The sequence below is a fragment of the Neopelma chrysocephalum genome, unplaced genomic scaffold (assembly GCF_003984885.1).
Source record: "Neopelma chrysocephalum unplaced genomic scaffold, ASM398488v2 Primary Assembly neopelma1_25, whole genome shotgun sequence".
Taxonomy (NCBI): domain Eukaryota; kingdom Metazoa; phylum Chordata; class Aves; order Passeriformes; family Pipridae; genus Neopelma; species Neopelma chrysocephalum.
Window position 1 is genome coordinate 40,059,335 of NW_020897694.1, and position 12,519 is coordinate 40,071,853.

General features: G+C 42.6%; 1 protein-coding gene across 2 annotated transcripts in view; it reads right to left on the reverse strand.

The window, feature by feature from the left end:
• Positions 1-12,243, reverse strand: part of TMEM255B (transmembrane protein 255B) — a 74,261-nt gene extending 62,018 nt beyond the window's left edge. For both annotated transcript variants that reach the window (XM_027675030.1, XM_027675029.1), the window contains exons 1-2: positions 12,154-12,243; positions 4,622-4,764 (exon numbers count right to left, since the gene is read on the reverse strand). In XM_027675030.1, the coding sequence (XP_027530831.1) occupies positions 4,622-4,764; positions 12,154-12,211 (201 nt within the window). In that variant the 5' untranslated portion in view covers positions 12,212-12,243. The remainder of the gene's footprint in view (positions 1-4,621; positions 4,765-12,153) is intronic.
• Between the last annotated feature and the right edge of the window lie 276 nt (positions 12,244-12,519).

Below are 12,519 nucleotides of genomic sequence, written 5' to 3' on the forward strand. Positions count from 1 at the left end.
TTGCTAAAATGCTAAAAGGACCACTACAGTCAGCTGCGTCACCAACAGCCACAGGAGACAGAGAGTAGGAAGGGACACTGGAGTAAGGTGGCCCTAATGTTCCTACTAGTGTTGCTTCAACACTGGTATGGCAGGAAAAGCCCCCTCTTTATGATGGGTCCATGAAGGTTTGGAGCAGTAGAAACACCTTATTTTCATGGCTAACATGAAGTAAAGCAGCAACAGGTGATACCAGCTTTTCATCAGACCTTCTTGGAATCAGGACTCCCACTGGGCTCACGTTGATTCGGAAAAATGAGGTCTCCTTGGTGCTAGACACCTGTGACATAGCTGGCCACAGACTCAGAAGAAGCCACAGCAGGACGGCAGGTGTCAACAGGCTCTTTCCATAGGGCTCCCTCCTTGCCTTGCCTGGCTGTACGTTGCCCTGTGGTCAGCTCAGATTCAATTCCCCATCACTTCTATGCTCTTTGCTCTCCTCTTCACTAGGACTGACATTCCTCCCTGCCCAGACAAAGCCTCAAGTCACACCCTTGGGTTCCAGCCAACCCACTCCATGGGGCAAGATATTTCTGCTCAGGAATCTAAGCCTCTTTAAGCCCCTCTCTGGAATGAGGTCTCTGAGTCGAGCTCAGAGCCTCTCCTCCAAGAACAAATTAAGTTTTTAAGGACTACATGTCCCAGCCAAGAGCTTGAGCCATGCCCGTAAATTCCTTGCTGGTATGCACGACTACTCACAGCAGAAAGCAAATCCCCTGCAAGCACTTTACTTGCTCAGTATCAGAGGAATCTGTCACTCACTCTCCAGAAAGCAAATGCAGGGAAAGAAGATTTACTCTTGATCGCTTTGGGAAGATTTATGTGAAAGGGAGGCACAAGGACTAAGAGTAGAGACTTTGAAAGAGTGCGCAAGTGCACTCACACTGACAGCAGAATAGTAGAGAGACTTGGAACCGTGAGCAAGGACACTCTGTTCAGGAGACAGCTACTTCGTAAATTGAGATAACTACATCAAATTGACACCTGGTTCCAAGCCCCATTTTTCATTCCAAAAGGAAAAATTCATAAAGCCCCATTTATGGCCGATGAAGGGGACACAAAATGGAGTAATATTATCCATATGAAGAAAAAAAATTACCAAATACATAACAATAGCAATTAAATCTGAAGGAGCAGAACCACAGAGATCACAATAGAAGCCATGGAATCGCTGAGATTGGTTTAGGGTCAGATGAGTTCCTTTTTTTTGTCTGTTTAGACAACAGGCTATTTGGCTTGGGAACTCTGGGAGTCTAGGTCAGTATGCTGACTGGGACAATTGGATCCTGTTGAAAGATTAAAAGAATAGCAAACAAAAATAATACAAGCAGTAGTCATAAAGAAGTGACATTAAATATTTAAGTATAAATAATATTTATAAGGATGTGAGGCTGAAGAAGTTCCAACTCTGTATTTGCAGACCATTCCAAAGACAGCCCAAATTGATGATCAAGCAGTAATTTACTAAATGCAGATACCTCCCAAAGTGTAACATTATATTAACTCCTCTACACACAAAAATATTTTACATTCAATTACTTTGGATGCATAAATGCAGATAATACCTAGCTCTATAAAGCTGAATTTAGAAAAAAGATTTTTTCAAAACAAATTACAAGTGACCACATATGGAGGGAAATTAAGGCACCTAACTTCTTGAAGCCAGTGGGAACTAGGCAGAAGCCAAATTATATTACGAATCTAACCCTGAAGCCATGTTCTGCAAACGCCTCTCGATGCAAGTAAACCTATGCCAGTGGATAGTGTTACTCACCTTCATAGATGTTTGCAAGGTAGGGTTAATTCTGCATGTTTTTTAAGAAAAAAACTCCTACCTAAGGTCAGTAGAGATTTACATCTCATCCATCAGCTGTGAAATTAATATTTTACTACTGAATTCTATGAGAATTAAACCATATTTTTAATTTAAATGAAGGTTGTCCTCATATTCTTTCTTTCTTCTGAGCACAGCAGTTAAATATGTAGTGTGGAATTCACTCTCCTGGCTTTAGGTATCTAGAAGTTTGGAATCAGCGCTATGTTGGTTTTCTAAGCTCCCTCTACTGTCAGCAAAGAAGAGAAGCACCTTTTGGGGGCTATTCAACTCATCCTGAAAGGTGGTTGACTGTGCAGAGGAGGAGAGTTCATCTCATAGTGATGGTGGGAAGCAATTCTGCCCCTCCACTCCGCTTTGTTGAGACTCCACCTGGACTACTGTGTTTAGTGGGGCTCCCAAAATAGGAAGGACATGGACCTGCTGGAGCAAGCATAGAGGAGGGCTACAAAGATGATCAGAGGGCTGGAGCACTTCTCCTTGACAACAGGCTGAGATAGTTGGGGTTATTCAGCCTGGAAAAGAGAAGGCTCCAGGAGACCTTATTACTGCCTTCCAGTTCCTAGAGGTGCAGTACAAGAAAGCATGCAATGACAGGAAAGGGTGAATGGCTTCAAACTGAAACAAGGTAGGTTTAGATAAAATATCAGGAAGAAATTCTTTACTGTGAGGGTGGTAAGGCCCTGGAACAGGTTGCCCACAGAAGTTGTGGATACCCCATTCCCAAAGTATTCAAGGCTAGTTTGGATGGGGCTTTGAGCAACCTGGTCTAGTGGAAGGTGTCCCTGCCCATGGCAGGGGGTTTGAGATGATCTTTAGGGTCCCTTCCATCCCAAACCATTCTATGATTCTATGATAGTCCATCTGCCAATGCTGCACTGAAATCAGTCACGTCTGGCAGTGAGGCAGGAACACAGCAGTGCTGCCACACACCTCTTACTAGACTTTTGGAAAGATACCATATAAGATTTGCATAGAACCTTTAACTCTTACTAAATATTTGTGATATTTAGTATTTGATGACATTTACAGTAACAATTACCCATCACTCTTTCTCAGTTACTTCAAAAATCCATCACATGTGCACAAAAAGAATTCCGAATTTTATGAGAATTATTTAGCTCCAATAATATTTTGACAGGGAAAATTATTAATAAAAGGTTTTATTTTCAAAGTGTTCTAATAAATTCTTGCTATTCTATCTGGTTGCTAATGACTCCAAGATTTAGGAAAAAAAATTGAGCAGATGATATTTTTCAGATGACTGAATAGACATTGTGTTATTCCTTAAAGAAAATAAATGCTGAAATAACCTGTTTTGTGCAAATGGGTGGGTTTATTACTTATTACACTTGTTAAAGACAACAGTTTAAAAATGAAATTTCTTTCTACAGAATGAATGCAGATAATGAATGTGGTCTTCTAAAAGATTTTAATTCAAATTACGGAACAAGAAGAGACTTTTGTCGGTATTAATCTATCTATTTTAGGTTAATGGAAGGGAAATTCATTCTTTTAAGGTCTTATTCTTGGAACTGCTTTTTGTTCTATTTTTAAAACACCACTCCGTATATATCATTATCCCAAAATTATCCTTCTAAAAGTCCTGTTCTCAGCATGACACTAAGATGTAAGAGGACTTGTTTAGGAGGAACAATTCTAACTCACAAATTATTAATGGCAGTGCAAAATGATGCACACTATTAAAAGATGCATATTCCTCTTCTCTGGACATTCAATTCCATAGAGAACAAGAAATAACGGTACTTTACAATATATTTTGTCAGTGGTGGAGCCACATACCTAAGCAGGTGTCTAAGTCTAAGCATGTGAGTTTCTTTCTCCACTTTGCACCCTTTACCTCCTCTTGGCTGACTCGGGGAGACCAAATGAAGTAGATGGGCCCTTCTCTATTTGCTGCCTGTACTCGTCTTAGTTAAAACTCAGCCCAGGTATTTAACTTTTTTTCTTTTACTCCAGGGATTTCTATGCTTTTGGATATGACTGATCCCTTCTTCTGAGATCAGAAAGGGCCATGGGGGTTGAAACAGTAAGAGGCTGTCAGGGCTACTCCTCCCCAGAATTCAGAGAGGCACCACAGGGCAAAGCAGGTGGAGCTCAAACCTTATGCCCTCTGTAGGAATGTGTTAAAGCAATCTGTTCCCAAAGCAGAAAGAAGAGTAAGGATTTTGGAAACGGGATCTTGCACAAGAGGACTGGCAGCAAGACTGCATGATAGGATGTTAGGCAGGCTCCAGGGAGAAGCCTCCACATGGCCATTTACAGGGTTTTCCCTGCAACAGACCCAGCAGAATTCCTGGCACATGGACATAAGAGTGGAGTGGCTCTTTCTGCTATGAACGTAGTAAACTTCTAAAGGGTTGTTTAAATCTATGCCATGCCTACTGTCCAGTCATTTACACACCGACATTTAATGGAGACCAGTGGTAAGTCCAGCACAGGTGTTCACATAGGTTCCTGAGCCCAGCATACTGCTGTGCAGTGCAACCTTGACCTCCTTCTGCCCCCTAACAGCCTCCCCTTTGGGACACCTCAGAAAAACAGTTTGCCCTGCTACCTTATCACACACTAGAATTAGACCAAAACAAAGGAGCATCTCTCTCCTGTGAAATACTACAGGACTAATTTTCCTTTTTTTTTTTCCCAACCAATCTGAGCTTCACATTTGCAGCTGATAATAATTTATCTGGATATACCTAATAATCTAAAACAGAGTTTTTTACTTACAACGATGCCTGGGTAGTAGCCTCCCACGGTAACATTTTCTGTTCTTGTGGTAGCTGCCAGACCTATGGTCAGTATGAAAACAGACACCACCAGCAGTGCAACTGTGAACCAAAGCGAAGTCTTTTTCCTTTTTGCAAACTGTCCTGTAGGGAGTGGGGAGGGAAAAAATTTTAAAAAAGAGAGCTTTTCATTGCAATCATGGCAGAACAAATAAAAAATAATGGAAGATTTTCTATTGTTAACCTTTTCTATTGTTAACCCACTTAAGAAAATTTCTAGGGGAAAACAAAAGGAATTAGAAGCTACAGAGTTAGCTACAGTTCAGCACAGCCTAATGCACACGCATTGAGTACAGGTGTGAGATGAGTTTTTATTAAGCTGAACTGTAAGTCAGTGACAACAATAATTATGCCTTGTCTTCAGTAACATTTATAATTAAATGTTGCTCACATTGGTTAGTCAGATCCTGCAGGCCTTAAATGCTTATTATGTGAAGTACCAGTTTGACTCTACCTGGCCAGAACATAAATAAATTTATATTTTAAACAAGATTATCAGAAACTCTGCATGCTATCATGAAAATGAATGTGCTTCTCGTATTTACTGGGGTAAGCAATCCGTATCCCTGAAGCAAAGCTGTAATATAGTTAATCAGGTAATGATATATGAGACTTTTCAAACAGTAGCTGCTCAGTGAAATACATTCAGTGTCACTGGGATTGGGATTCAGATACCCCAAAGTGAAAAACAGCACCCCCACCTACAGGTTTCAGCCTGCTTCAAAGCATTTAATCATGTTAATGTGGTGGCATATCTGAGCTGCAGCCATAGGTTACTAACATCAGGGCCCCATCCTACAGTACAGACATACGTAAGACGGATTTAAAAACAGCCATTCATACATGACCCTAACTAACGAAAGACACCCAAGTGAATCAAACTGTAGTTCCCCATTTCTGGTGTTCTTGCTTTGAGAGGCAAGCCAAGAGTGTGCAGGATCACCCCTGGAGAACTGGACCATGTGATGCCATGCTAATATAGACTGCATCTGGGCAGGGCAGAGCTCCTGAGAGAGCATAGCCTGGCCACAACGCAGGGCCAGTGTCTTTCCCTCCATGGTCCCATGAAGCTGCCTGCATACCCAGTTTCAGGAGAAGGCAGAGGCTGTGATATTCACTGCATACTGGAGGCAGCAGCTCTCACCAAGCAGCAACAGGTGAGAGGGAAAGGCAACTTGCATGGGTCAGGCTTTGGGGATGCCACTGTAAGCAACAGCAGGGGAAATGCAGGAAAGTCAAAAAGGAAGCAGAAGCCATTTGAAATGAGTCACTTGAGTTTTGTGGCCAATTTAAAAGCAGGTAACTCAGTTACATGTTTAGAGTTCAAAAGCCAGACTAGATTAGTGATGCCTGCAAACCAAGTCAAATAATTTTAATTAGTAAAAAAATGCATTTATAATAAAGAGCTGTGTTTGTTGACATTTCTCCAGTAGAGCAACGAGATAAAATGACTCCAGCATTTTAGTATGAAATCCAAGCAACTTTTCTGAAGACAAATATCATCTATTGAGCTTACATAAGGGTCTTTCACCTGCATGTACAAAGTCGTACTGCTAAAGGTCAAGAAATAATTCATAAGAGTCTCCAAACACCTCTTCTCCAGCCTGTGTCCCTGCTGTCTGCCTCTGGCAATTTCCTATTAATCCATGGAGGATCAGTGGGGACATGGAAGCAGAGAGGTTCTTCATTAGCAATCAGTTCTTCCCCAAGTGTATAGAGTTGAAGACAGTTCTTTCAATGAAGCCTGTTCACATGGCAAAGAGGGAAAAGCAGACTTCAGATGTGACACTCCACAAGTCAGCTGTGCTTCCCACAAACTAAAATGATTCATTCAATATATCTACCAGATTGCAAACAACATCTGAATGCCCTTGCCATACTCTATCATCTTTGGAAAGTCGTGGAGATTAGGTAATCTCCAATAACTGAAGAAAGGTAAATGCTCCACCTGTTTTTAAAAAGACCAAAATGATGATTCAGGGAATTACAAACCAACCAACCTCACTTTGGTTCCTGTGATGCTGGGACCAATCCTTTGTAGGACATTTCTGGCCACTTAAGGAAAAGGCAACTGGCAACAGCATGGATTTACCACAGCCAAGCCATATCTGACCAGCCCAGGTGGCTGCTATGGCAAGAAGACTGGACTTGTGGAGCAGTGGATGTCTTTTACCTTAATTCTAGCAAGGCTTTTAGTATGGTATCCCCCAACACCCACATAACCCAGCTGAGATGTCATGACTTGGATGGTTGGACAAGCAGATGGTTAAAAAATTAGCTGTATTGTTGGGTTCAGAGGGAGAGATAAATTAACTTACTCTACCTGGAGGCCAGTAACAAGTGCAGTACCATGAGAGTCTGTCTTGGGATCTGTCCCACTTAATGTATTCATAAATGTCCTAGAGAAAGGCGTATCGTGCCCACTCATCAAGCTGGTAGACGACACAAAACTGAGGGCCAGTCAACCAACACCTGAGGGCAGCATTCCCATTCAAAGAGATCTAGGCAGGATGGAAAAACGGGCCAGCAAAAACCTTACAGATCCAACAGACAGATGCAAAGTCCTGAGCAAAGGAAGCAACAGTTCCTTTCAACGATACAGGTAAGGGACTTCCAGGCAACGAAGCAGTTCTGCTGGAAAGGACCGGGGGGTATTGGCAGATGATGAGCTGAACATGAAGCAGCAGTGTGGCCTAGCAACAGAATCCTGGGCTAGGAGCATCATTAGTACATCAGAGGAGCAACTACACCTATCTATTCAGCCCTTTTTAGACCACATATTATTACACCCATTTTTGGGCCTCGAGTACAGAAAATACATAAACTAACTGCAGTGAATTCCAGAGAGGACTGCAAAGAAGGTCAGGGGCCGGTGCACTCGCTGTGTGAGAAGAGACTGAGGGAATGAGGCTTGCTCAGCCTGGAGATGAGATGACTTTTGGCAGGGCTAGTAGCAGTTTTCCAATGCCTATGAGCTGTTGTCAAAAGAACAGACTCAGGCTTTTCATAATGGTGCACAGCAGGAGGAGAACAGACAGCAGACAAACTGAAATACAAAAAAGTGTTTCAGACTGGGTATAAGAAGAAAAAAATTCAACACTAGGACAGTCAAACATCGAAACAAATTGCCCAGAGAGCTTGTGCTGTCTTCATCTTTGGAGGTTTTCAAGACTCAACTGAAAAAAGCACTCAGCAATCTGGCCTTACCTTATAGTTAACCCTGCTCCGAGCAGGAGGTTGGAATAGCAACTTCCTGAGGTACCTTCCTACCTGTATTTTCCTATGATTCTATGGTTTTATGATAGTCACAACAGCTAGACTGAAATGAAAGTGGATTGGGTACGTGTGCTCATATGCACTGTTACAAAAATGCAGCTACAGTGTAGACATACTTTAAAGGGACTCAGGAGCACAAATCTGAAAGCCAGTGGGGCAGATGCTGCTCAGCCAAGTGTTTTTGAAACCACTGAATGCTTTCATGGAAAGTTCTGAGGAGCCAAACCTCCACATTTCCTCAAAGTAACACCTGTACTGGCAAAGGCTGATCAGACTGTATGGAGATAAACTATAGGTCCAACTTGTCCTCCTGAGTTCTGGTTATCAATAATGAAAGACATGAGTTTGATTGTCCAGAGTGAGTTTACTGGAAAATGTCTTAGGAAAAGCATGCTCTTACTTGTTACTGGAGTAAATTGCACGTGGATTTAGTCAGACAGAACAGAAAAGGATGTCATAATTTGTAGGAACATTTCTTAGACTGAACTGCATTTTGACTTTGAAATTTAAACGTGCCAGAAGGCATTTACATATGTGATACCCTTCAATCCTCACAGTCATTGATCTATTACCACCTGCACCTCAAAACAGAGGCAAATATCCAATTGGATCTCTTTTTCGTAGTCCAGTTTGGAAACTCTGGTAACTACATGTTGCTAGCTATGAACTCCACCCTTATGAGAGAAGACTTACAGGCAAGGAGGACAGAAAGGCCTCTTCTGGAGCAGAGGCTGGCACATGCAAGGACGTGTTCTCAAAGACTGCCACATGCTCAGAGAAGATGGGTAGAACTCAGATCTAAATTGGTTTCTACCATAGCTGTTCGGCTTTCATTAGTCACAACAATAAAAATCTTTGCTCTAGCTATCCAAATGTGTATAATGACATGCATATAAGCCACCAGTATATTGGTAATATGCTATGTAATATTTGAAAGCAACATTATATCTTTGGATGAAAAAAGCTACAGCTGCAAAGAGTTCTCACTATTAGCTTCCTTCTGCAATTTTAGTCTTGTTGGCTCTCAAGATTTTTGAGCCTTTGTTTACTGCTGTTTGTAGCAGCTGCCATGCAATTTATTTGGATCTGTTTTTAATGCACCTGCCAGCCAAGACCCAATGCCAGACTTTTCCCTCAAAAGTCCTGTCCACAGCTCAGACAGTGTGCCTGGTCCAGCCTTCTTCCCTGACACTCTCTGTGGCAAGGCTTGGACCAAAGGCTGGCCATACACAAGAACAGCAGTTAAATTAAGAGCGGAGGAAATGTTGCTGTCAGTATTTGTAGGCTGAATTTTCTTCCAGCACCAATGTTCCTCGGGTGCAGGAAACAGTTAATGTAGGCTATTCGCTTTCTAATTTTTTAGTACTGAAGTGACTCTTAGAATAATTTGGACATTTATTACCTTTAACTTCTTTAACAATGATTCGGTAAGAATATTATAAACTCTTAGTCTGGACCTTAATGCAATTTAGTTATAACTTAAAATTCTTATATTTAGCATACCAAAAATCAAGGTTGTAGAAAGAAATTTTCTTGTCGTATCTTTATTAGCATTAGCTTGAGGCTGGGGTCAACAGTGGATGTGATCATGTTATTACTTTCTATTGGCAATATTCTTCAGCCATTTTGGCCAGCAAAGTACTAACAGAGTTTTGATACTGCAGCAATGGTCACTACAGATAAATCAGAGAGGTAACGCTGCTTCCACATCACTGGCTTTTGCTCTGGCTGGCATAGACCTAAATTGTGCACAAAAAGAAACAATTCCCAAAACACTCTCTTCTTTGATTGCTAAACATCTGTCAGGCAAAGTACCTGCTAGAGCCATTCAGCCCAGCTACCACAATGGAAGGAGAGGGAATGCCATCAGGACAAGGAGGAGAGACACCGGACTGCTGCCTGCCTGGGACAGAGAAAGGCCTGTGAGGAGAGAAACTGAGATGACTCTCCAGGGACCAAAGAGAAAAAGTACCTGCTAAAGACCATGCTCTGCTGCACCCAGAAAAAGACTTCTGGCCATTTATCAGCTGCAGGAAACAAAATTGTATTTACAATGCTCTGTCTTCAATGGCTAGGGGCTCAATTCAATTTGTAGGAAGACTATGGAAATATGAATGGTTTTGTGGGGAGGGTATATATCAGATTGTGAAGTGGTGGATCTCGTGATAATGGTAGGGTCTGGATTTGAACAAAACAAAGAGTGAGTTTAAAAGGAGAATGAACTAATTAATGATGAAACACGTCCATGGTACAGAATGTGTCCAGTGGGCAAGGGAAAGAAAAAATAGAGTGAAACAGCATCTTTCCACCTTGGAAAACTTGCATACGATTTGCAACCAAACTAAAAAAAAAGTCTACATTTAGATTAAGGTAACTATCCTTTGCTAACTTCACTACTCCTTCTAAAATCTATCTTCAGGCATCATAAAGTCTGTTAAAAAGTTTGGAACGATTTTTGGCAAGGAAAGAATTGCTGTAGGATGTAGCAATTTACTGGGATCACAATCACATTTGCTGAATATTAGCACTACCTAATTTCATACCTTCTTCTTTGATCTAGTTAAGGTGATCTAAATGGAAACACTTATTTCAAATAACGCCCTGGCTTAATGTATATTAGCATCTTGCTATGAGAAAAAGGAGGGAACTTTTGTAACAGAAAAAAACAGTGCACTTTTATTACCTAATGAATACTACTAAAAATTGTGACATTTCAGAGAGTGGCATTAAGCATATATACTAAGATAACATAATAAGTGGAACCTCACCATAGACAAACTGTAGTATCAAAGGTATCCACTGCTTTGCTGCTATTGAGAAACTATTTAAGAGAAGATCTTTGGAGCTAAATTAATAATTTTTAATTTCTGCAGTGCTCACTTCAGTGCCATCTCTCTCTCAGCTATGGTTTTCATTGTATATTTTCAAAACTGCTTTATGCCAGTGAAACTACATTAATCCTACACTGTCTCCCAAAATTCAATGTGATGGATTGAGATGCTTAAAAGAGATACTCACACCTGCTATTGGTGATTACTTTCCCTTTTCTGATTGTATGCTTGACTTGTCCAGAGTGCTGAACTAATTAAACCAGAGGCATTTGTTTCAAGCCACAAGACAGCAGCTTTTATCAGGCTTTGTTGTTAGTTTTTCAAGTAAGATTACGAGTGCGTTATATATTCAAGACCACACGTAACAGTTTACAATTCTATTACAATAAACCGCAAAAAAACCAAAACAAGACAGCAATCCCACAAACCCTGCTATACTATATAGAATAGCGATAGTAAGTGATATCATGCAGTATCACTATGACTTCACTGCTTGGCAGCAATTGTTTCACCAATAAATAATTTAATGAGCAGTTACTCACTAATTTAAAGCTAGAATACAGGTACTTCTTTTTCAGATGATTACCTGAAAACGTTTTTAAGTTATAGCACTTCTTCCAGTGCCACCATTTCAACACCAACATAATTTGTCTTCCAAGTTTAAGACAAAAATTAAGATCTGATACATTTTTTGTAGAGCTGTTAAGATCCTTGAGTGCACAGCAAAGTCTCTGCTTATCCTTTCAAACACTACATGGAGCAATCCTTAGCAGTAAGTTTTGTATTTTCTCGACTTCAATGAATTCTGCTGGGATAATGAAATACTTGACCTTTCTTTTGCCTGTGTGTTTGTATTTCAGGACGTAAAGCTGTAAACACAAGCAGCACACCACTTCAGCAGCGCACCACTCAACAGGGAGAAACAGGAGGAAGGAAACTAACCCAATACCTGTCCCCAGCCCACCCCACACCTGCGGGCACCTCCACCTGCTCCAGCACGGCCACCGGCCACGGCCATCGAGCACAGCAGGATGTCTCTTACATTAATTTCCTGTCCGCGTCCCATACCTATTCCTTCCAATGTTAAACCTCCAACACAGGGATTCACCAAGGGCAGCTGAAAGCTCTAAAGAAGGACCAGTATTTTTAAACACCTCCGCGAGCGAGAGGATGAGCGGCATCGCGCATCGCCGGCAACCTCAGGCTGAAAGCCCCGGGGCACAGCCCGTAACCAAAGCGCAGAGGCAGCGGTGCTGCCCCCGGGGGAGCCCGACCGTCCAGCCTCCGCCACCAGCTCCCGGCTCCCGCTCTCCCGCCGCTGTGTCCCCAGGGCTCCCGTGCTCTGTGGGGCAGGTGCCGGGCTCACCTGTGGGGTCCAGCACGGCCAGCGGACCCGACGCCGCGGGGACGGGCGGCGGCACCATCACGTCCCTGGGGCGCCCCGCTCTGCTCCGCTCCGCGCTCCGCGGCCGGCGCTGCCCGTGGTGCGGGGCCCGGCGGGTCCGCCCCGAGGGGCAGCGCCCCGAGGCCGGGGCGGGGCGTTCCTGCCGTCGAACCGGCCCCTGGCCCCGACTCGCCGCCCCGCGTGTGTCGGCGCCCGTCCCTGCCGCCCTAGAGCACGGACAAGATCTTTGTTAGTGCAGCTATCAACTGCTTAATCCGTCATATGTTCTACCCGTGCCTCAGCCTTGGCGTCACTTCTGGATTTGTTCTTGGCCAATTTGTCACCTGG